This window comes from Neodothiora populina (genome assembly GCF_041146345.1).
Source record: "Neodothiora populina strain CPC 39397 chromosome Unknown canker_contig_3, whole genome shotgun sequence".
NCBI classification, from domain to species: domain Eukaryota; kingdom Fungi; phylum Ascomycota; class Dothideomycetes; order Dothideales; family Dothioraceae; genus Neodothiora; species Neodothiora populina.
Window position 1 is genome coordinate 958250 of NW_027191417.1, and position 24364 is coordinate 982613.

At 52.9% G+C, this 24364-nt stretch overlaps 8 protein-coding genes across 10 annotated transcripts; 5 read left to right on the forward strand and 3 right to left on the reverse strand.

The window, feature by feature from the left end:
* Nucleotides 1–204: 204 nt before the first annotated feature.
* AAFC00_004737 (uncharacterized protein) lies at nt 205–2050 on the forward strand (the record flags this gene model as incomplete). The annotated part of the gene is made up of 4 exons (XM_069344422.1): nt 205–353; nt 418–1538; nt 1619–1965; nt 2024–2050. 4 exons carry the CDS (start codon nt 205–207, stop codon nt 2048–2050), a joined length of 1644 nt encoding a protein of 547 aa, XP_069196843.1.
* Nucleotides 2051–2217: 167 nt separating this feature from the next.
* On the reverse strand, nt 2218–2967 carry AAFC00_004738 (uncharacterized protein; the record flags this gene model as incomplete). Of its 2 annotated transcripts, none has more annotated exons than XM_069344423.1 (1): nt 2218–2967. In XM_069344423.1, one exon carries the CDS (start codon nt 2965–2967, stop codon nt 2218–2220), a length of 750 nt encoding a protein of 249 aa, XP_069196845.1. The 2 variants fall into 2 exon arrangements, with proteins under 2 accessions (XP_069196845.1, XP_069196844.1); XM_069348192.1 differs by having other exon boundaries at nt 2218–2898.
* A 599-nt stretch (nt 2968–3566) lies between these two features.
* AAFC00_004739 (uncharacterized protein) lies at nt 3567–8041 on the reverse strand (the record flags this gene model as incomplete). The annotated part of the gene is made up of 3 exons (XM_069344424.1): nt 3567–4244; nt 4294–7971; nt 8024–8041. The coding sequence occupies 3 exons, from the start codon at nt 8039–8041 to the stop codon at nt 3567–3569; spliced, it is 4374 nt and encodes a 1457-aa protein (XP_069196846.1).
* Nucleotides 8042–8620: 579 nt separating this feature from the next.
* On the forward strand, nt 8621–9117 carry AAFC00_004740 (uncharacterized protein; the record flags this gene model as incomplete). The annotated part of the gene is made up of 3 exons (XM_069344425.1): nt 8621–8710; nt 8807–8959; nt 9061–9117. 3 exons carry the CDS (start codon nt 8621–8623, stop codon nt 9115–9117), a joined length of 300 nt encoding a protein of 99 aa, XP_069196847.1.
* Nucleotides 9118–12803: 3686 nt separating this feature from the next.
* On the forward strand, nt 12804–14060 carry AAFC00_004741 (uncharacterized protein; the record flags this gene model as incomplete). Of its 2 annotated transcripts, none has more annotated exons than XM_069347780.1 (1): nt 12804–14060. In XM_069347780.1, one exon carries the CDS (start codon nt 12804–12806, stop codon nt 14058–14060), a length of 1257 nt encoding a protein of 418 aa, XP_069196848.1. The 2 variants fall into 2 exon arrangements, with proteins under 2 accessions (XP_069196848.1, XP_069196849.1); XM_069344426.1 differs by having other exon boundaries at nt 12978–14060.
* A 583-nt stretch (nt 14061–14643) lies between these two features.
* On the reverse strand, nt 14644–15974 carry AAFC00_004742 (uncharacterized protein; the record flags this gene model as incomplete). Its single annotated transcript, XM_069344427.1, has 2 exons — nt 14644–15637; nt 15730–15974. 2 exons carry the CDS (start codon nt 15972–15974, stop codon nt 14644–14646), a joined length of 1239 nt encoding a protein of 412 aa, XP_069196850.1.
* Nucleotides 15975–18948: 2974 nt separating this feature from the next.
* AAFC00_004743 (uncharacterized protein) lies at nt 18949–21627 on the forward strand (the record flags this gene model as incomplete). The annotated part of the gene is made up of 1 exon (XM_069344428.1): nt 18949–21627. One exon carries the CDS (start codon nt 18949–18951, stop codon nt 21625–21627), a length of 2679 nt encoding a protein of 892 aa, XP_069196851.1.
* A 1128-nt stretch (nt 21628–22755) lies between these two features.
* AAFC00_004744 (uncharacterized protein) lies at nt 22756–24313 on the forward strand (the record flags this gene model as incomplete). Its single annotated transcript, XM_069344429.1, has 3 exons — nt 22756–23119; nt 23181–23613; nt 23668–24313. 3 exons carry the CDS (start codon nt 22756–22758, stop codon nt 24311–24313), a joined length of 1443 nt encoding a protein of 480 aa, XP_069196852.1.
* Nucleotides 24314–24364: the final 51 nt, after the last annotated feature.

Below are 24364 nucleotides of genomic sequence, written 5' to 3' on the forward strand. Positions count from 1 at the left end.
CCGAGGTAAGGTATATAACAGAGTTCATGTACTTCCAATAGCCCACCACGCGACCATACGCTTGCTACGACGTCATCCCCGCCGATTCTGATTTTCAATCTCCTGAGCACTTTCTTGACGACCAGCTCCCTTGATTCCAGGTTGCTCATGTGTATTGAATCGTCTTTCTGGTCTACGTGTGTGTGTTCTGCAAAGTGATTTGACATGGCATCTGTCACTGGTTCAGAGGTTCCCAGGCAGGACTATGGCAACCTTCACCAGCCTGTAGCGAGGCATCCCACAGCCGAGCGTCTCCTCCGCGCCTCGCAGGAAGACCTGGACAGCAGCGGCACGGCGTCTCCTCAATCCATCAGGTATGAAGCAGAACTCATCAGTATAGCATGACCGAATCCCGACCAGTCCTCATACCACAAACAGCTCCCCGGCCACTCCTGTTCCCGCCGATGCTCCTCCCTCCGTCAGAGCAACCTCGTTCGCCCGCCATCAAGTGCGCTCAGAGCGCAAGAAGAAGCCCTTTCCGCGCATTCAATACACCTCTCGTGTGTCCCACTTCGATCCAAACTCCACCTGGCATGACTTCCATGGCTTCTTCTCCCTCTTCTGGATCGGCTTGGCCGTCATGGTCATGACCACCATGTTGAGGAACATCAAGGACACGGGATACCCTCTGAGCTTGCGCCAGTGGCTTTTGTTCAGGGAAAACATCTACGAACTTGCCGTGAGCGATCTCGTCATGGTGTCAAGCACCGCTCTGTCCTTGCCGCTACATATGGTCTACAAAAACAGCAAGGGCTTCATGAGTTGGGAGAGAGGAGGCATGGTGGTACAAAGTGTGTTCCAGGCGTTCTGGCTCCTCTTCTGGGTCATTCTGCCTTTTGTAAGAGACTGGACGTGGACAGCCCAGGTCTTTTTCACCCTGCATCTCCTCTGCCTGTTCATGAAGATGCATTCCTATGCCTTTTACAACGGGCATCTGGCAACCACTCTGGCCCGCTTATCCGCGCTCGACAAGCCTCTGACTCCGTCCATCTCTAGAGCCGCTGTCGTCAAGTACCCGTCCTCGCGCGACACTGTAGAAGACATACAGGAAGAGCTCCTCGATCACGAAGGGCCAGCCAAGCAGAATTCGCTTCCTCAGTTGCGCGACGATCTCGCGCTGGAGCTGGTTTCTCCCCTGGGAAAGGTGATATATCCTCAGAACCTGACCGTGGCGAACTACGTTGACTATCTCCTGTGCCCCACGCTGTGCTACGAGCTGGAGTACCCGCGCACCGAGACTCGCTCTTACATGGAGATATTCTGGAAGACCTTGGCTGTGTTCGGGTGTATATTCTTACTTATTGTCGTCACCGACGCCTTCATTCTACCTGTGCTGGATGAATCGGCAATCAGACTCGAGCAGCACCGAGGATGGCAAGACAGCGCTCTGATCTTCGCCGAGACGGTCAGCTGGCTGCTGTTTCCGTTCATGGTCACTTTCTTGCTGGTTTTCCTTGTGATTTTCGAGTACATTCTGGGCGCTTTCGCCGAGATTACACGTGAGTGTTTCTTGCCTTTGCGTGCTTGCCCCCTTTTTTCCTTTTTGTTCTAGTCACTGACCACAAAATTCTCGCCACAGGCTTCGCCGACCGTCAATTCTATTCGGATTGGTGGAACTCGTTGGACTGGCTCGAGTTCTCGAGAGAGTGGAACATCCCCGTGCACCACTTCTTCCGGCGCCACGTGTACAGCGCCTCGCTCAACACAATGTCTCGACCGGTCGCGACCATCATCACCTTCCTCATCTCCAGCATCGCGCACGAGCTGGTCATGGGTTGCATCACGCGCAAGTTTCGCGGGTATGGATTCGTGGCCATGATGCTGCAGATGCCGATTGTCATGGTGCAGCGGAGCAAGTGGATCCGGAAGAGGACGTTGTTGAATAATGTGCTGTTCTGGGTCAGTATGATACTCGGATTGAGCATGGTGAGTCTTTTTGACTTTTCCCCTTCTCCAGATGATTTGCTGACGTTGAGATGCATAGATGTGCGCGCTGTATGTCCTCGTGTAGTAATGTAGACGGTAATAGGCGGCGCACAGCTCGGTGGGTGTCTGTCCAGGCATGACGGATGCTCCTCCACGGGCTCCTATATAGCCTCTTTCTATAGCGCCCACACAATGCCAGAGGAGAAAGACCGAGAAGCCCTCCTCTCTCTCTCTTTTATCCTCGTGAATCTCTTAATTCTGCCTAGGCTTGACAATGCCGTCGTGGACAATATAGTAAACAACGGTACTATCATCATCAACAGTAGCGAGCAACACTCTTTTCGTAGTCCTCCACTCCGACTCTTTTCCCTCTTGTTCTTCCTCATCCTCATCCTCATCAGGCGGCACAACGCCAATCCCATCAAAAACCTCTCCAAACCGCCTCAGACTCCATTTCTCACGCAACTGAGACGGACAAACCCACTCCCTCTCAGCCCGCACTTTATCTCCCCCCAAGGCTAGTCCCTGCTGTTGCTGTTTCTCGCCCTCGCCCCTGTCTTTCTGCGCCTGCAACAGCGCTATCTGCTCGTCCGGGTGGATATACAGTCTCTGCGGCGGCAGGCCAGACAGTAACGGGCGGGGCAGCAGGCGCGGCGCCGTATTCTTCCATGTCGGCGACGCGCCGCAGCTGTGCGTGTGGATCCGCAGCGAGGTCCACCTGTGCTGGTGCTGGAGGTTATGCAGGACTTGCAGCGCGAGGTCGTGCAGGTGGCGCGGGTGCGTGGGGGGTGCTGCGTCTTTCGGAGATGCGCCTGGGTCTGGGTCTGGGTCAGAGGCGTGGGATGCGTCGATGAGGGTCTGCAGCGCGGATAGTGCATGTTGCGGACTTTGCGGCTGCGGCGCTTCTGCTGCTGAGGGGCGGGTCGGTGGCATTGCTTGTGATGTTGTTGTTGTTGTTGTTGTTGTTGTTGTTGTTGTTGTTGTTGCTGCTGCTGTTGCCATTTTTGGGGTTCTTCGGGGTCTTGCGCTGCTTAACTCTCTTCGGCGGTCTAGGCTCGCTTCTCGAGTCTGATTCTGAGCGCTCGAGTCCGGAGGAGCAGATGTTGAGGATCGCGCAGGGTATTCTGCGCGTGGGTTTTGGTGTGTCTGGACGAGAAGGGATCCACTGAATGTGGAGATGGATAAAAGTTCTGGGATTCTTTCTTCCGCTGTATGGCGGGTGCTCTGATTTATTCAGTTTCCCCGCAATATGGTGGTTGATTTTCGTGAAACTACCTTACCTTGTTTACCTTTGTCTGTTTAAGCAAGCAAGCAAGTTAAAGTGCTCTCTGGCTTATACTGTACTTTTACGCTACAACTACAACTACCGTTTCGTCGTTGGTCAGAGCATTTGACATGGCCAAGCTGATTCAGCTTATACTAGTCCAAGACAATTTGATAGCAGAATAACCTTCACAGAGTGCAGGGGCAGTAGAGGGTACACAGCTTTCACAAGAGACATGGCTTGTCTTTGCAATTATGTGGATTCAAATCACAATATGTATACACACGGCGAGGTCAAGAACTGCTGAAGACACACCGCTGTTACATCACAACAATCCTCATCCGCTCCATGATCCGAAACGTCTCCAGTCCTCGAACATGCCTCTGAGCACAGCCCTCTCGGCATTGTTCATCGCCGCACTCAATGCCTTGACGCCCTTACCGTCGTCAGCCTGGATCTCCATGACGTCCATCACGGCCCATAACCCAGGAGTGAGAGCATCCCTCATGCCTTCGCCCAGGCTTCCGTTCAAGATCAGCGTACACACGTAATGCAGCAGATACTGAACGTGCTGTCCAACCTGAATGCGTGCTTTGCGCGCTACGTCGACAAGTTCATGTGCGGCGTCGTTCCTCCCTCTGCTTCTCGACACATTTGAGTGTGGAGGGTTGCAGAGGTTTTCCAGTAGGCGTGAGACTCGTTGCGCATGCTTGATTGACAATGGGTGCTGTTTGTTGTCGATCCAAGCAGGATGTTTGAAGCGATTGGTTGAGGCCGAAGCTCGGCTGGTCGGAGTGAAAAGGCATGAGACAAGTCGCTGAAGCAGCGGTACGATAACATGGTATCTACCACTGAGACTTGGTCGGTGGTGCTGCAGCAGACTACTCGTGATGTCAAGTATACCTTGGAAGACTGTGTGTCCTCTTCGGACATCGAGTAACGGTGCCGCCGGAGAGGAGAGGTGGATTGTGGTCGCAATGACGGCCTCTATGCCATGCTGGGAGACCATATTGGGCTGCAGAATATTAGCTAAAGCTGCAGGGATGTATACTGACAATGCTTACCTTTTCTCTCAATATCGCCAGCAAGCAAGAGACAAGCTCGCAATGCGTTTCCAATACTGTGCGGTCTCCCAACAATTCCAAGAGTCGTGTCAGTATAGATACTGAGACCACTCCGTCCTTGCCTTCGCCATTAATCGACTTGATAAGACAACGAACAAGCGCAATCTTTTGTATTGAAATCTGTGAGATTCCTCCTGTTCCTTCCAGCAAATGACCGGCTAGAGACAACTTGTCCGCATCAGACATCGACGCAGCAGCCGTTGCTACAGCGGTCAGAATGACTTCGGTCTGTTTCGCGTCCAGTTCCTGAAACAGCAAGTGCCCAGCGGCATCACATACAGCGCCAGCATCCACCGCCATCGACTCGGACGTCAACCGAACAAAACATTGAATCTGAACAGACAGCGACACAGCGACCAAGTCCGAGCCGGTAGACAAAGGGCTGATCAGTTTCAAGATTCGCTTCGAGTATTTGCTCGCTGTCGAGCCGCCGCACGCTATGAATGAAGCGGGCAGATCGACATAGGCTTTCACACCCTCCGCAATGCCTTGTAACTTAAATTGATCAGTGTTGGCGTCAGATTCGAGATCCCTCGAAAGGGACTGGTAGAGATGCTTGACGATACCGTCTACGGTATCGGAGGATCTGTGAGGCAAGCCAGACAATACTGTGGTATCTAGACGAGCTTCGGTAATCTTCAGGAAGGCTGCGAGGAGCCGGTATCTACCGGCGCAAGCTTGTAGAGTCTTCTTGATGTCTGCAAGTTTCGAGACCGATTTGGAAATGTCGGCGAGGAAAGTGACACTTCGCTGCTGCTCCTTTGTGTCAATGATGTGACGGAACAACAAATTGCACAGCTCCTCGAAGACATCGATTGTGGCACTGTCCTGACGATCGGCAGTGATTGCGGATGCTAATTGCCATATCAGACGGGAATCAGTCGCTATCTTGGCAGTCGCATTCGGGACATGCATCAAAGTGACCAACAAGGCGAGACGCGACCGTGACTCGAGCGTATTAATATCGGATTCCAACAGTTCACCAACAGCATCGTCAAGGATTTTCTCCCTCTGGTGGCGAGCCAGACCGCGAGTTGTCCAGTGCAGCAGTAGCTTCCTTGATGCTTCTCGCTCGACTTGAGTCTCATACGGCTTGCTGATGGCAGCGAAAAGATCGTCCCTGATGGCATGATTTCCTACGCTGAGTGTAGCATCCATGAAAAGCTCGGCTACCACCTGCTTTCCAGGCTCTCCACGGGATGCAGTCGGCACAAGGTTTTGCAGCACTGCTTGTCTGTCAGTGGCAGAGAAAAACTCCAAGAGATGCGGGTACTGTGTCATTGCCATGTAGAACGACGCGGGTCGGGCACTGGCGAACCCACTGGCTCCGACTCGATCGCTTCCTTCTAGCAGAGACACTCGGCGCAACAATTTCTCGACAGCATCGTGCTGCAGACTGCGCCGGGATAGGTCGCAAACAACGGCAACAAAGGCAAATGCAGCATCTGATTCTGTGGTGTGCTGGTCCTCGACCGAAGGTGCCGCTTGCTGCAGAATGGACACAGACCTTCCAAGGGCGGGTGATGTGACTATCGTATCGAGCTGCGCGACAGTCTCCACTTGTGATTTCGAAGCCGACCATACGGGGAGCCAGACGAGATAAAGGCGGGAGAGAAAAGTCAGTAGAGACACGGTCGAGGAAGTCTGGCGAGTGACTAGCCGTCGAAAGATTGATTGTGCACTCTCGATGAGTGATTTGAGAGTGTCTTGCATGGCATCGATGGTGGAATCACTGTGGATAGCTCCAATCAGAGCGTTTAGAATAACTGCGCTCGCACGAAGTTTGGTCGATGAAGCCGCAGCTTCTCCGACTTCGAAGTCATCTAGTGGGCCGCGACAGTGCTTCACCAGGTCGACAATCTGAGAAGTGTTGAGCGAAGGTTCGAGCACGCTAAGCAAGGAAGATTGCAATGCAGGATCAGTCCAGATGTACCACTGAGACTCTCCCAAGGCAAACCCACTGTGGAGCTCCTCGAGCCATTGGAGAATGAAGAAGCTAAGATTCCTGATGCGGGCAAAGGCTTTCATAAGAGGTACTGCAATTGAACGACACATTAGGTCCCTTGTGTCGAAATCCTCTCCGGACGCATTTTCGGAGGTAGTTCTTCCATATTTCGTCAAGGCTGTGAACATCGTGCGGCATAAGACGGATTTGGTGTCGGTGAACAGAGCGGAATCCATGGCGATAATGGTGGCAAGGAGCTCGAAATTAGGCCGAGTTGAGCTTTCCAGTATGCTGTTTAGCCCGGACCGATCCTCGACGAGATTCACGAGCAGTTCCGAGGAGAGTGACAACTTTCGCTTGAGTAAAACCTTGAGCATCTCGACGAGCGCCTGGTCGTACACTCTGGACTCCTCTGGATTGCTGGTCCTTGGTGACGTAGGTAGGACGCTGTACAGTGCGCCGAACAATGCGTTGATCCATGGACTCTCCGCTATCTTCTGCCGAGGGGTTGCTACCGGAGTACAGCGGAGAGCAGTGTCCAGAAGATCGGGTATTGCTTGTGGACACGCAGCTAGAGAGATGTTCGTCTGAGAGGGGGCCGAACGTTGCAATAGACCAGTAATTTCACATCGAAGAGACTCCAATCTTGCGGGTAGACTTGCATGTGCATTGGTATGAGCGGCAGCCTGTTTAGTATGGGCGTTTGAACCTGCGTCGAAGTGGAATGCAGCACGTGCAGGGACGAAGAGATGCTGTGCCAGGAGTCGTTCCAGGACGTGAGAAGCCGAGGCTATGAGGGATGTCTGCTCGGGCGCGGATTGCGATGCTGCACGCAGACGTGTGAGAAGCAGACTGGCTGGTAAAAGGCAGTTGTCCGCGAAGAGTGCGTCGAAAGGAGGTGCGGCATCTGAGTGGTTCGGAGTAGAGCGAGGGCGTGACTGGAGCAGAAGCAGCTCATTGATGGTCTGTAGCGAGTGGGAGAGCAATCTGGCGTCTAGGGTGGATATCTCTTGATCAGGGCGAGGTGCGAATTGCAGCAAGGCGGATAGCCAATGATTCAGCAATTTGGCCGAAGTGGCGTTGTCGACTTTTAGTACGGATCGGATCTGGTTCTGGACTGAAAGATTCCCACTCTTGTGTTCTGCGCGGCTGATGAGAAGGCGGAGCAAATCAGCTATGCTCAGGAATGTAGCATGCTTGTCTTGCTCGGATTGAAGTTGTGATGTCTGTCCTGCCAGAGGCTCTTGCTTGTCCGAAGCGTTTCTCTTCCTCTTGCCTTGCTTTCCGTTCGACGACTCTTCCCGCTTGGTGTTGGACGTGGGTGGTGGCACATTCGAGCCCGAGAGTTGAGGGAAAAGCTGGGCAAGCGACCGGGCGATGGTCGACAAGAGGGAGGAGGCCGAGAGGATCTTGGATGCAACAGGCAGAGGTAGAAGGCCACAGATGGTGTATACGGTAGACCAGGCCTTTGCGTCCTGGCGAGCGCTGTGCTGTTTTGCCAGTTTGTCGAGCAGCCATCGCAGGACGAACTCATGACGGGCGGTATGGAGGGGCTTTCGGGTGTTCTGACCCAAGCCCAGTATGCGCGAGGCTTCGTCTATGCGTTGGTCTAATGTGTCGAAGGTCTTGTCCAGAGACAAGAGTCGTTGCAGCGATGGCGACGCAGAGTCGATCTAGAGGAATAAGAACAAAGCAGAGCTGTGTGATGTGTCGAGACTCTCGTACCTTTGCGTCGATAGCCATGTTTGGAAATCTGTCGTTGAGATGGATCCAAGTAAATCATGTAAAGATTGCTCCTTCCTTTTTCCACAATGGAACCAAAGACTATCAATAGATGGTGGAAGAAAAGTATTGCAGTGGAAAAGACGCAGAGCAAAGGATATTGAAATCACAGCATGGAAAAGACAGACATTAGAGACTCTGGGGAGTCTATACTGTCTACTCAGAGGCAGCCACTGTTTCTTCTACCACAAGCAGAAACAGATAGGATAGAATAGATGGGACGTATACAATAATGTCCATTGCAAGAAAGTCACAATTATTTCATTTCATGTGAAAGTTGCGATGACGAGGGTCCGAGCTCACTCCCGGCCGACTCGACTCGACTCTTGTCCCAAGCAGAGCAGCTGCTCTATCTTCTACCCACCTAGCTATCTTCCATAACAACACCATTCCGTTGGCAAAGCAATCACTTGTTGGCCCAAGACAATCGCCCTCGAACACCATCTGCCCATCATCTGAACCCGAGACAAATATCGAACATCGAACGTCCGCAAACAGCGCTGCAACACCAGATCCCACACCCCCAACCTCAATCCCACAATGTCCGACTCTACCGCTCCCTCGACCAACTCGATCGTGCCCGCCGTGCGCCCCAACAGACCCATGAGCGAGGCTCTCCTCAACGAAAAGGCAAATCAACACCTCCCTTCTTCTCCCTTGAGGCACTATTCAGAAACATGAAGACCACAACCCTTTGCTGACTTTCCTTGGCGCGAGCAACTACAGTGGGACTCCTGCCTCAGCACTCTCCTCATCCGCTCCACCCTCGGCGCCTCGTTCGGTGTCATCTTCTCCGTTCTCCTCTTCAAGCGCAGAGCATGGCCCGCCTTTGTCGGCTTCGGATTCGGTGCCGGAAGAGCCTGGGAGGAATGTGACAGCGTGCGTGCCTCTTTTCTTGTTCCATTTCTCCCGAACAGTACAGCGTTGCAACTACGCGTGTGGCACGTGTTTACGACAAGCTGACATATACAAATCTACAGAGCTTCAAGCGCGCCGCTGCTCCCTCCAAGGACGGTCTGAGGACCATGAGACCTTAGGCGATGATCGGACGTTCGGATGTACACTCGCCTATCCCATGTCTCTCCTGTCAATGACATCTCTATTACCTATATCTCGATGAAAAGCCGTGTGTCCCTCGACCCTCACGTATAAACAACTATATTCGTCTCCACCTTCGTTTTCTTCTCTTTGCTTCTGTATGAATGTAATTTTCAATTTACTTGCGCAGGACTCCTGGGCCCATGGCCGGTCAATAGCGGTGCCGGTGTGCTTTTGTTCTTCTCGTCTCTTGGTAATCTTCTTATTCTGCTTGACTCGGCCCTCCAAAATCTTCCCTTTCTCCTCGTGTCGTCAGCACGTGTCCACCTGCTTGATCTATTCGAACCACTGATCCTCCATGAATTTCACTTTGCCCTCTCACGTCTCCTCCGCATCGTTCCTCCATCCTCCACTCAACGCCTCTTCTGCACTCAGATATCTCGAACATCTATTCCGCTTTTCCTCACACGATTCACGAGAACGATCCGCCATGAAACCCACATCGCCTTCAAGCTCCGCCAGAGAGTAAGCTTGTGGCATACTTGGTGCTTCGGCCATACGTCCCGCGACGCTATCAGGTGGCTGTCCGCTGGGCGTGTAGACAGATGGAGAGTAAGCCGTGTTTCTGCTGCTCTGTCTGCCCTCTGATAGTCTGCGTCGTTCTCGCGCGACGGGCGTCCGGGGAACTTCCAGAATTGAAGATGCCAAGTATGGCGATGGAATCGTGTCTGTTGGACTGACTCTCGGTGTATGTCGCAGTGACTGCAGTGGACGGTCCGCAGCAACTTCGACCACTTCGGCGGGCCTGCGGTCGCTCTGAGAAGCGTCCGGATGTTCTGTTGTCCGCGGGACCCTGATAGGACTCTCTCGGGAATGGATGGATCCTGTCCCTTCCGTCATCCGCCATCTCTACCGCTGCATGATCAGGCGTGTTCTCAGGACAATCGACCCTCTCGTGATCAACGCCTTTGCTTACAGGTCCATACATGTACGTCGGACTTCGTCGGCCCCCCTCGTCAACAGCCACAGTCGCTCCACCTTGCCTGTGGCAGAATTTCCTTAGCATATACACCAGAAGTAGCATCAGCGTGGTTGCGCCAGCTGAACCAAGCACGATTCCAGCAAGCACTCCGGGAGACGAGATCTCCGGCGAATGGGATTCAGGGGGTGGCGAAGTGACAGTTGATGCAGCTTCTGTGGAGTTGGTCGCTGCGCTGTCTACTGGATCACTCGTGGACAGAGATGGCTGAGTGAACACGGCACTGCTCGGCGAAGATCCAGTGATGTCACTCAGGCTGGCAGTGACCGTCGATGCTGCGACCGTCACAGCAGGTGGAAGGGCATTCGTACTCGCGGGCACTGCAGAAGTGACCGAAGATGACCACACACCTCCAGTTCCCGCAGCAGAAGGCCCCGTAGTAAAAGCATTCACAAAGCTCAGCGTCACGAGCAACGGAGACGTCTCACAGAAATGGATGAACTGAGACTCCACAGCATTAGTGACAGTCGCGCAATACGGACTGAGAGGGTCCGAGCAATAGACGCATCCGCCAGTCGAGTAATCGCAAGAGGTGGTGAGATCGCTAGTAAACTCTATGCAACTCCTGGCCATGCAGCTGCGCTCGGAGCAGCAGCCTATGTAGCCATTCGTGCCTGTGTAGCAGGTCTGAGGGCTTGGACAGTAGACTGGGCTATGTGTTAGTAGACAGGTGTGGAAAAGGAGGGAGAGGAGTCTTGCAGCTGTGTACATCATCACACCAGATCGTCTCTGATCTGCCGAGCAATAGTGGTCGCGCGGTGGTGTTTTCTTTGCTTGAACTGTGCATCGAGAAACCAGGAACGTCTTGGGCACATGTCAATTGCAGAAGCAGTAGCACTAGGATTTGTGATAGACGCTTGAGAGTTTCCATTGCTTGCTTACGTGCTTTGGAGATCGGTCTGGTGGGTCAGATGGGGTAGGAACAGGCACAGTTGCCATTTCTGTCGTGCTTCGAGTGAGACTAGGTACTGCTAGCACCGAAACCCCGCCCTGCGAGTGAGCCTGCGCTCCTACTCTTTGGATGAACATCTCCAGCGAAGAAGTCGCTCGTTATGGCTCGCTCGTTGCTGGAAGGGTGGGGCGACCCTGTCCACAATTTCTTCTACCCACTACATGTCCAAGATGTCAGAGTGATCGGGCTGTCAGGCTGAAACGTTATATGCGTACATACCTCTCTGCACCATTCTTGTGCAGAGAAGATTCTGAAGCAATGAACGGGCATTGTGTGGATTGTCCACTTTTTACAATCAATGAGAAGTATCCTTGGATCATGGAGTGCTTACATCTATCATACGACTACATGCCGGACCTCGTGGACAGATCACGCGGAGCACAAGTCACAGTATTTTGCAGAGTCACGGCTTGATGACCATGATGAGAGCAGCCTTGCGACCGACCTTGGAGGTGGTCCGAATGTAGCGAGTGGCATAGGCTCATGATGAACATCTTATGTCAAGAAAACGTCAAGCGCAGAAGAAGAGCAAGGGGGACCAGACCCAAGAGAGGCCTTTTTTTTCCTTTTCTTTCTTTTCTTTCATTGTGTCCACTTTGGAGAAGCAGAGTCGTATGCACATGCCCACCGTCGAAGAGGCCGTACCGTACTCATATGCGGCATATGCAACAAGGTTCTCTGTACCTTTGCTAGTACACACGGGCGTCGGCGTATGAGTAGGAATTGTATAGCATGCAACTGCAGCAGTTACGGTGCCTGTCCCGCACGGAGAAGCAAAGAATCAGGCGCGAACTGCACTTCCAGCTACAGCTACAATTACGCCGCCTGAGGGCCTTTTGCCACGGCTAGCTGGAACCCAGTATCAGAGCATTTGCCATGTAGCAGCACTACTGTAGATATTGGCTTGAACAGCAGTTGACCGGTTGACCCATATGCCGGCCGGCGCAAGGCTAGAGATCCAGGGCGGTGAACTCGTGCCAGTCGCATATGCAGGGGCGAGCAGGTACTTCCCCATTGTAGACTCAGTGTACCTCTGTACTCTGCGCTATAGTTACCTTGGCAGCGGTCTTTTTAATCAAGTCTTGTTCAGCCGAAAAAAGACGGCGCTGATGTTCTCCAAGCGTTGACCATGTTTGTTGTGCACTGCTGGAGAAAAGAACATACAGACATCTAGTGCAATTGACTAACAGGCAGGAAGACGCATGGCCTGATTGTCGATAGCGTTCCAAAGCCGTCTAGACCCTCTCGACCTCAGAGTCACGGCCGCTTCTTCGTTGCGAGAAGCTGCACAGCGCACTTTCCCCCTTGACAACGACCGCGCCGGTCTATTACTGCCCTTTCTTTTCGTCCCAGGTTCTTCCTCAGGGACACCATTGACAAAAGCAGAGCTCCTTTCTTCTGCTTCTCCGAATGAAGGAAAATCACATCTGCTCCCTTTACGCAAGGAGAACTTTCCTTTACCTTCCTTTACGCGCGGTCTTTGCGGGTTTGACGACCTGAGACCCCTTCCAACAATCGACGTCATACCGGTTCACTCTTCAAAACAACAACCACAGGCATTTTGGAGCCAGAGCCCACGGAAGCTTCTACCACCAGAGTAAATTGTCAAAGGTATCGGGCATCGTATTTTCATCCCATATATTGCAAAGAGAAGCCCGACTTCTTAGCACTTGTTTGGGCACAAAGCAATCATTATGATTGCCCGAGTTGAGGCCGGGGTTGTCCTTGCGCGACAGCCCGAAGATCGAAACAGATCGACCGAACTTGAGACATTGCGCTGTCGACGTGAAGAGAAACAAGTAGTACAAGAACAAGAAGATGTAGACGAAGAAGACGACGAAGAGGTCGAGCAACACAGGGTGTCTCGAATGGAGGGACAGCTGGCCGACGCCAGGCGGCAGAGGCACGATGAGCAGCAACCACAGCCGTCTCCATCTCCCTCTCGCCGTAACGTTCACTTGTATCCTGAACCAGCTTCTCAAACAACTCAAAGGGTGGCGGCCCCGGCCATCACCACTCACGGTTCTCTGCCGGTCCACGGTGACTTTCTGGCACCCGCACCGTTGCCATCGCCCTCGCAGCCCATATACAGGCCTCACAACCCAGCCCGGAGCAGCCATTTTCGTTCCCGCTCATCGGGCTCCTCAGTCCTAGCTCCTCCAATGTCGCGCGCGCATTCATCACCGATCGTGCCTTCAGCATCTACTTGCAGCCAACCCTCGACATCTCCAGCTGTGTCGCCTCGTGCGCATCCTGCGCGCCTTCCCACGCTACGATCTCTCAGTCCTTTTCAACCCCTGCTTGACGACCCTCACGCACCCGCTTACGATGGCTCTATCGAAAGCATTTCCGAGGATGCCGAACTCCACATACGACCTCGCACGTCTGTTGACCAAATCCCCCAGCCGGTGCCACTACACGCGACCCGCAACTCTGGCCGTTCCCTTTCTGCACGACGACAGCGGCCCACTTCGCCGCTGCATTCGATCGCAACTACCAACTACTCCGCCCACTCCAATACTCCTCGCTCCGTGTCGGCTACATCATCGCCATCGGTTCCTCCGGCTCGCTTCAATGAAAACTATCCCACCCTTCACCATTACGCCAGCAACTCGTCCTTCTCAAGCATGCCATCGACTCCGACATCCATGCGCTCTAGATCGCCGAGCGTGTCATCGCTGGACACGATTGAAGATGCGCCGGACCTCGAATGGGAAGCCGTCGAGGCCGACCGCGCCGCCAAGCTCAGTGCCGTCGACAATGCCTCCGCAAAGGGTGAGCGCGACGGCGAGAGCAGACGCAGAGGAAGCCTGGATATCCCCGGCATGACCTCTGGAGCTGTAGGGTTTGGGTTCGGCCGCAGGGGAGGCGACAGTGCCAAGAAGCGATGGAGTGTATGCGGAGGAGAGAGAAGAGCGGATCTGGACCTCGAGACTATATGGGAAGACTGATGAGCTTATGCCTCACTCTTTCACGGGACCCATGACCACACTCATGGCATGGACCTAAAAGCAACTGCATCAACACCGTCTGAGCATAACATTAACTGCTCATGCGGTATAAAGCCGACGTCGCTCTCGTCGAAACGGCATGTCCTTACATTGGAGAAACGGCGTTTTGGGGTGGTAATTTTCATGGTTCTTCCTTTTCTTCTTCTCTCTATTCGCGCTAGATGTAATAGCGGAACAAGCGACGCTACAGACAGGCATGCAGGCGCGCACTTGCGCTATCGCCCAGATACCCCCCCTCGAACCCGTTAGCTCACCTTATGATACCCCTTGATTCTTTTTCCAACACCTCGATGTAATAATACCCTGAGCTTTAGCGTACATATATAAAAAGGAGCAGAAACAAGGCTGATACATGCTCTTGTACCATCTTCCCATTGCTTTGACTCTATGTTTTCCAGAACTTCTGTCCATCCTCTTATCTACTTTGTTGTGTTGCGGCACCTATCGATGCTCGAGCATAGTTGTAACAGTCAACAGGAACAGCCTGGCAAGACTAACACACACACATTTGGATAATCCCACTCTAGTTCCACGAAATGGCAAGCATGATGCCAGCACCGAGCGCCATAGCAGCGAACTGCGTCAGCGTCTTCTTCGTCTCTGCAAGCTTATTAGGGCCAGTCTCCAGCAACTCCGGAATCACGGCCACAGTGCCAACGTAGAGAAACGTGCCCGCCGTCCAGGGCAAAAGCAGATCGCCGAGCTGCAGACTGGTGCCGAACAGGCCCGCGCCGGCCGCGACTGCGCCCTCGCTGCTTCCTCCGAGCTCCTGGATTGCAATGCCCGCGAGCGCGCCGACGAGCGCTCCCGCGGCGGTCAGGAACTGAGCTCCTATGGCGGCTTTCTTGGAGAAGCCGTTCTGGATCAGCAGGGCGAAGTCGCCGACTTCGTGGGGGACTTCGTGGAAGAAGATTGCGACGGTCGTGGTGGCGCCGACGGTCGGGGATGCGTAGAAGGATGAGGCTATGGCCAGGCCGTCGGTGATGTTGTGCGTGAAGTCGGCGATGATGTTCAAGTAGCCGCCTAGTTTCGCCGAAGGGTTCACTTCCTTTTCGGGAAGCACATGTGCTTTGCTGGTGGTGGTGGTGTCTCCGCTCTTTCTTTGGCGCATCTCGCCTGACAGGGGATCTCTGACTGTGCCAGTGCTGGAAGCCGATGAGAGTGCGCCAGTCTTCTCCTCAGTCTTTGCTTCGATTGAAGCGTGACTGTGGGAATGGTCGTGTCCAACTTCTCCTCCAGTGGCGATCCTGAGTGTCTTGTCCAGCGCGACAAAGCTCAATAGACCGACCATGATGGCCACACCGAGCAGTAGATTCTTGTTGGGCTCCACCATGACGAAACGAACATGTTCGGGGCTATCTTCACCTAGGAAGATCTCAGGCAAAAGGTGGAACAGCGTGTCACCGAGAAGTCCTCCAACAGCGAAGGCGACCATGACCGAAAGAGAGGAGGGGTCAATGTCTGGCGGACAGAATGCCAATAGAAAATTCGGGGGACCAGAAATGTAGAGCACGCTCCTGCTGAGACATGAGCTTCCGACACACCAAGGACATCCTCACGTAGCATCGATCTCAACACAGCTCGGAGATATAGGATAAAGAAAACTGACAAAAGCGTGTTGATCGCAGGCGAAGCTGGGAACAAGACAGTGAAGAGACGAGCAGTGAAACCCGACGTCTGAGGCGTAGTCGCCAATTTGTGTTCATTGAGAGCTTCAATGAGCGGACAATGCTGCAGCTGCTGCTCGATCTCCTCGGTGCTGAGCTTCCCAACTCCCACCTCCTTACCTTGCACCACGAGGGCAAATGCGAGGAGCGCGAATGCCGCAACCCACAGTGTTCGTTGTCTCAACATGGCGACGTCGTGTCAATGCTCGATTCCGAGTTTGCTACAATGTGGTAGAGTAGTCGAGCAGAGAGCGGTGACATTCGAGAGCAAGAATGTACACGGAAGATCTGACCTCGAACAGCTGTACGAGAAGTGATACACAGATAGTGCAGTAGTATGAGGTAAAGGTGTTGTGTAGACGACACCATTCCTTATCTGTTATCGCCGTGATCCAAAGTACCTGGGGTAGAGTTGTTTCAGACACGCATTGGAGGAATTCGACCACGCACTAATTACTGCATCTTTATACAAACATGAGGCATTCATGGTATCATGGTATAGGTATTTTGAAGAAGCCATGCCTTCGAACGGCATCGAAATCTTCGTGATGAATAGCCAGCCATTCAGGAAGAGTCTCGATGAGCCTGCGGAAGATGCCTTAAGGTCGGGTAGAGTATTTGCTACTTGTATATAGCAAGTACATGTACGATACGCGTATGCAGAGCATAAAGCGACAGGTCATTTTGTACTCTCAATAAATCTCCCACAGATTTTCATTAGTGCTCATGATCGGACCTATGGGCCTCCGCGAGTGCATTGATCAAGCGAGTATCCCATCAGCTGGAGGATTCCCTTCCCGTCACATGATGGCAGCGGGGACGTGTGATTTTCGCGTGCACTAGGTTGTGGCTGAGGTCTCGTCCTTTCGTGACCTATTCTCCGTTGTTTTAGCGTCGTGCTGTCCAGAGCAGCAAAAGTACCTGCAGCGCAGAATAAGGTTGAAAGAGGCAATAAAACTATATGGAGAAAGTGCTCAAAGCACAGTCAAACGGGGGTAAGAGCGCTGCGCATTCGAGATAAAAAATGATTCACAAGAATAATGAAGACCAACACATGTGCGAAATCAGTAGGAGATCGCATTGCACTGAGGGAATTGCATATGATATGCCATGAAATGACCCTTCCTGGCTGCTAGTGCGGAGGGGCTGGTGGAGACAGAGCTGCATCCCTGCATATCTACGCGCACATTGGCTTGCTGACAAGCGGCGCGTCGTTGTGCGTCGCTTCGTGCTGAGACGAGTAGCAGGACAAGGAAATTCTGGTGGCTTCAGCTATCTGCCCTAAGCTACTGTACATTATCAGCCGCGACGGCTGACGGTTATGCTGGAGCGATAGATCCTCGACTCGTGGGTGACACTTCTTGGTCGTAAACGAGTGGGATGCGAACAGGAGGAAGGGCTTGCTTGCGATCGGCAGTGCAATGATCAAACGCAAGCAGATCAAAATAGTACGATTCAAGACTTTGCATATTGATAAGGGTAACAAAATGCAGCCGAAGCGCCCGTTGTTGATGGTCATATCAATAAAGAGCCCAATTTGCTCGTATATTGGGAACGAGGAGTAGGAAGATCAGATGAATTCGACATTCAACACTGCTGCTGAGCACCGTACCTTAGCTGACGTATAGCCAGCAGAGAGCATTGCCGAGTGCGAACGGTGCTAGTGCGTTGGACAGCAAGATTGAGGCGTTGCCATGCAACAATCAAACAGTGAACACACTTCCAAGAGAGGACGCCCTGAGCGGGAGGGGAGGGTTAGACGGATGCGATGCCAAGCCAATTGCTCTCGCTCGCACTGTCGTAGTGACTACCGTGCTCTCGTAAGGTGTAGGCAGGTGGATTATTCTGGGACTTGGATCAGGCCTGGGCAACTGCAATGCCTCCCATGCAAATCAATGGGTGATTGATTGCTGACGTATGGCTCGTGTCGATGTCGAGCGGAGTTCAGACCAAAAGTCAGATGGGTCTATAGCACATAGTATAGAAACAGTAGTAGAAGAGTATAGTGGTCGTCGTTCGCATGTAGACGTTTAATGGACGGCATCGCTATGCCGACCAGAGGATCATCGGTACCATTACTCCATAGAGCAGCCAGGGTCCTCGAGGGCAGACAGAATCTTGGTTTATTACAGAGATAGCCGGGCAGAGGGTGGGTAGTGTACCTGTGTAGTGGCAGTAGTGTACAGCAAAATAGCTCAGTTTGCGCTACAGCAGACGCTAGACAACCTAACGGCGAAGGACCCCCAAGGCTTCAGCGTCCAATGTTCTCCGTACCTTACCTTTCATCAACTCTTGTGTTCTCCTCTTCCGCAACCACACCGCTGCATTATCATTGTCTCTTTCTCCCTCGTTCTATCGAGAGGCCGTGCAGTAGCAAGTACGGTGCGATTTTTATCTTTTTTGGCACTTCCATAGGTCTTTTCTGGCCGTGGTTGATCGCTGTCCATTCCTTACTGTCGTACTTTTCCAATCATTCCTTTGAATCCTAAACCTTAGCAATCATCCTTGTACCGACCATTGCCGTGTTGGTACACATTTTCTTGATATTGACTGTACGGGCACTCTGCGAGTGTTGTTGCGACAGTGTGTCGATTCTTCGGTAAGGCCTTTCCTCTATGCACATGGCTATACCTACTATGATTGTCTATGCCTGTGTCGCACGCCCGCCGATCAAGCCATCTCATCTACCTTCCCTCGCTTGAACATCATCAATTGCGCGGACGCATCTTTTCATCGTTTCTGTACTTCTCTTCGTCTCCATTCGCCGCCTTCGTCAGCCTCAGGCCTCAACCAACCTTTCGACGTAGGTCTCATGCTGATGCGCTACTAGATTAATATTCTTCTTGCGATCCATCTGTATTTCACTTTTGGCATTGCCCTCTTTTTTGACTTGGCCTGCAACTCCATCCTACACCTTTGCCGCTCGTTGAACGCGCCGCTTATTGTCACTCCGCTCACTTCTCGACTTGCCATTGCAACGTCGTCGGCTCTTGACTCGCTCTTCTGCCTGGACACTCCTTGCTCACTCGGCTGGAAGCATTTGTGGTAACACACACGTATCCGCTCACAGTTACTGGACTGGAATGGCCGTTGTTGCGCCGTCTTCTTTCTCTCGCCCTCATTTCGACTCCTTCGACTTACCAAGGGTCACTTGTGTGGACATGGATCCATTGGCTGCTTCAGTGCACCTGGTGCCCAATCCCGATTTTGTCTTTCCAGCTCGTCCAGCCTCTCAACAGATGGAAGACACAACTAGAGTTTCGCCCGCGAAACGCCCAGCTTCCATGCAGCTGAACCTTGGCCACCCCTCCTCTCGCCAATCGCTATCAGCTCTTCCAACCTTTACTTTCAATGCAAACGACACCACCGGATTATCTCTGTCAAGTCCACCTCTGCCCTCGCCAACTCTTACTCTCCCGACTACTCCATCGCGAAACCACGGTCACAGGAGGAGGGCGAGCGAGTTCGTTGGTGGGGACAGCCGTTATGGTGTTTCTACCCTGGTTAGCACCAGTCCTTCGAAACCCATGGAGGCTAGATCGGACGCCGGCCCCCCGTCACCCACCAGAGGCTCGCCCGTCTTGTCTAGCCGGAGACACGCTCATCGTCGTTCTGCTGCCATTTCTGGTCATGATCTGGCCAGTATACTACAGCCGCGAGATACCAATGCATCATCACAAGCAGTATCAGCATCCTTAACGGTCAAAGATCGGCCAAGAACTCCCTCACCACATCTCGAGCTTCCCAAGGTTTCCGATGAGTTTATGAGTCGAGCCCCTCCAGCGTTCTCTGGACCAACTTCTCCTCCACATACCAATGTTACCCGACCCTTCACGGCTCACCCTTCGACTCGTCCACGTGTTGGCTTTTCGGAAAACATCGAATACATTCCGCGCCCGCTGTCTACCGTCTCATCTGACACTGCGAGTTCCGCGTCGACCCTGAGAGGCCACTCCGTTGGCAACAGCATATCATCGATCATCAGTCTTGGCGGAGTGGGCTCCCCATCGCCGAGAAGGAGTTATACGCCTCCCACGATAGATGTTATTCCTTCAACACCCGCCGATGCGCCACCGGCGCAACGTATCTTGCCTGCACGAAACCTTAGCAGCTCCGATATTGCAACTCCGACTCTTCCGACGTCGCGAACCGCATCCCCCAACCTGTCCCTCAAATCTGATGCTACCGACGGTAGCTACAACCGATCAAAGAGGACTCCGAGGGGAGAACGCAATAGAAGACGAAGTGAACCTCTTCTCAGTGCCATGACACGCGAGCAACCAGCGACTTCAGTAGTTTCACTACACGAGCCAGCTGTGTCTAATGCTTTCGACAACGATGAGAACACGTCGCACGGCTTAAACAGGAAGTCGTCTTCATCCCGACGGAAGGTGAAGGAATGGGCAAACTTATTCCTTGGCCGAAAACCGAAAGACCCAAGGAAGACGAGATCACTGATCCTTGACACCCCGCAAGGACCACAATCTGAGCCCACCACACAGTTGGATCAGTCAATAAACGAGCCTGCGACTGAACCTGAGGTTTCTCTAGACAGCGAACTGGATCTTGATGCTGTATTTGGTCAAGACCCATTCGGAGCCATGGGCGATGAACCAGTGCACTCATTCCTCCAAGCGCGCCCAGCCAGCAGTGCAGTTATGGCATACTCCTCCTCGATCGCCAGCTCCGAAGGTGACGAGGATCCCAGCCACATGATTGACTTGGACGCTGCCCTTGGCCCGTACGGAACCCCTACGATGAGCGGAAACAGACGACAAATGCACAGCGGAGGCTTCGGCAAACGCGGTGTAGAACGTGGACATACTCGTACCTACAGTCTTCCCACACTTACGCCTTTCACATATGATCGACCTAGTTCGCCAGTCCGATCTATGGGAGACGTTTTTGAGGAAGACGAAGATGCTGAAACAGCGCAATCTAGCAAGGTAGCGACGGAGCTTCCTCCATCAGCCGAGAGTGACGATGAGGATGGCGCTGGCATATCAATTGTGGACTCGGAGATGAACGACCCACTAGTCAACAACCAGGAACAAGGCCTCGGCATTCAGGGCCACCATTCGCACAACCGTTCAATGAGCACTACGCTTAATCTTCCTCACTCACCTGTTGCCATTCGACGAACGTCTGTAGTGGGAGATACGATCATCGAGGAGGCTAGTCCTATCGAAATAGTCAGGGACGACGAGGAACCGCGCACTTCGTCAGTGACAAAGTCGTCTGATTCCAGTGAGGCCTCGACTGTTTTGGCTAGCAGAAACGGTGCTCGTTCGACAATTCCAGCGAGCGAACCTTTCCCATTGACACCGGCTTCATACAGTGCCTCTACGTTCTCCTCGTCTGATTACTCCAATCAACATAGCTTTTTCGACCCCTCACGCTTGGGAACATCAGCTTCATCAACAGCCGACAGCCGCACCGTCAGCTCTTTCGCGACTGGCGAGCACGGAGCTGATGTTAGAATGTCAGTTGACGATGTTCCGTCATTGACGAGTAGTCGCTCGACCATGATCAGCGCCATGCAAAACACCGCTCCTCGAAGCAGGGATTTCTCTGGACGCTCCGGCTCGGTGATCTCTGTTCCCGCCGAGGTCGAGGCCATGGACCGTCGCCGCAAACGATCCAGCATACACAGTCTGAGCAAGCTAGTAGGTGCGCCGTTCGGCGAGAGTAAGACCAGACTGGCTTCGGCACAAAGACCGCAGACTGCCGGCACTCCAACTGAGCAGCACGACGGGAAGAAACGATCAGAGAACCGGCTGAGCAAGCTTATGTTCTGGCGATCCAAGGGTAACTCGAGGAGCTTTTCCTCGACTAAATGACGATAGCCGCATATGCGGCGGATGTTCTTACTTGACCCCTGTCCGGGTGCTCGTAGACAATCTGCTTTTCGAGCTGGTGTGCATCTTTTGTCTGCTAAAGACACGAGCGGGCGGGATTATTTGAGATAGACGAGCGACTGGGATCCGGCTGGTAGTCGATGGACAAGGTTACAGCCGTCACAAGTCGGACCAGATCATTTAACGAGACCAAGGCGATTGCTGTTGCGATTCCTGTCTATGGTTGTATACAGCTGTGCAAGCATAATTCAAGCGCGGACAACATTCAAGTATTTCTTCTATATATTTTTTAATACCCCTTTCTACATATTCTGTGGTGTCACCCACCATTACTGTAGTCGCACTGCTGTTGTGTGTGTAGATGTCGTAGTCTCCTTTTACAGATTCATGGAAAACGTAACTTTTGCGAAGAAAGATATCATAGCTCGCGAGGCCAAGAAGCATCACAGCAATCATGTTCGTATCTGACGGACACCATGTCATGTTTCACGTATCGTCAATACCACGATCTGCATATAGTGACCAACCGGTCCACCGACCTCTTCAAGAATTACGTGTACGCGCGTCGGCGATTTGCGGGCTAAGAGAGTTGTGGAGAGTGTCAGCCCCGTGCCAACCACGATCGACGGTTTCATGTTGGCGTTCCACACTGGAGCCGTGTCTTGTCGCCCACATTTCCCACTGTCGTATCTATTGTACCTGAACGGTTGAATCTCTCTCTGTGCCGCGACCAATGAGCCAAGGTATGAAGGGCCATGATGGACGAAAGAGAATAATCCAGCGTGATCCGTGCGTCCAGATTGGCAACAAACCATCCAACTAATAATAAATCACATCATCACTTCCCATCCTTTCGCAGCCTTCTTGATATTCTGCAGTTCAACCACCTCTCTCGAATTCGATCGAGTTTTTTCTCTTCTCTTGAATAGTTCGTGTTGTCACTGGATTTTAGTTTTTCACTCGCTCGCTCACAGAACTATACCTGGCCACACTTGCCACCTTCCCTTCGCTAGTTTTTTCTCAGTCACTTCTCATCTAGCCCTCTTGATCTTCACTCTTGAGTCGACCGACGTAAATCACGACTCAAAACACAAATCCTATAACATCATCATGAGATCCTCCGCAGTTGCGTGCTCGGTGGCACTGTCGGCCTCTCTGGTCGCTGCCACACCTAGCCCTGTCAAGGTTGAAGCTCGTGCTACTGGCACTTCCTCCAGTCTCCCCACTGTCACCGTCAAGGGCAATGCTTTTTTCGCTGGAGATGACCGTTTCTACATTCGCGGTGTAGACTACCAGCCTGGCGGCGCCTCCGATGCCGTCGACCCTCTTGCCGACGAGGCCACCTGCACACGTGATATCAAGTACTTCAAGCAGCTTGGAATTAACACTGTTCGTGTTTACACGGTCGACAACTCTGCCAACCACGATGCTTGCATGTCTGCCTTGGCCGATGCTGGCATTTACCTTGCTTTGGGTCCGTGCAATCTCCACAAGTTTGCAAATCAGTCGACGATCAGCTGCTGACAATTTACCAGATGTGAACACGCCAAAGTACTCTCTCAACCGTGGAGACCCCGCTCCTTCTTACAACGCTGTGTACCTCCAGAGCCTCTTCGCCACCATTGATGCGTTTTCCAACTACACAAACACTCTTCTCTTCTTCTCTGGAAACGAGGTTATCAACGATGACAAGACCACCAACTGCGCTCCCTACGTCAAGGCTGTCACTCGCGATCTGAAGCAGTACCGCAACAGTCGCGGCTACAGAGCCATTCCCATCGGTTACTCCGCTGCCGATGTCGACAGCAACAGATACGAAATGGCCCAGTACATGAACTGCGGCACCGATGACCAGCGCAGTGATTTCTTTGCCTTCAACGACTACTCCTGGTGTTCTCCTTCTTCCTTCACTCAATCCGGCTGGTCCGCAAAGGTTGAGCAATACGGCAACTACAGTCTGCCTCTATTGTAAGCATTTCGACGCCAGTGACATGCAAACAGAACGCTAACGTGGCACAACAGCCTTTCCGAGTACGGCTGCAACAAGGGCACTCGTACCTTCGAGGAAGTCGCAGCTCTTTACAACACCGAGATGACCGGTGTGTACAGCGGTGGCCTGGTCTACGAGTACTCCGAGGAGGGTAGTGACTACGGTCTGGTCACCATCAGCGGTGACTCCGTCTCCACCAACAACGACTTCACCGCCTTCGCAAACGAGCTCAAGGAAAACCCTGCACCCCAAGGAGACGGAGGCTACAGATCCGACGGCACCGCTAGCACCTGTCCCGCCAGCAGTGACACCTTCCAGCTGGATGACTCTAGCTTTGGCGGCCAGGACCTCCCTGCCCTCCCTTCAGGCGCCGCGAAGTACATGAAGCAAGGTGCTGGCACTGGCCCTGGTCTTACTGGTGACGGTAGCCAGAACGCTGGCGGCGCTTCTTCTGCCACCGCTACCCCCGGCTCTGGCTCTGCTTCAGTCACCGCTTCCCAAGCTTCTTCCACTGCCTCGTCCAGCGGTTCCGCTAGCGCTGCCTCTGGCTCTGCTTCCACCTCTGCCTCTACCGCCGCTGCTCCTGGTCTCGTTATCAGGGACGGTATGAGCATGGCATCTGTTGCCTTCACGGGTGTCATTGCCATTTCCACCCTCCTCGGTGCTTTCCTCTTGTAAAGTGGGATAGTCGACGTATTCTTCATCATATTCTTGTAATTCACCAATGAT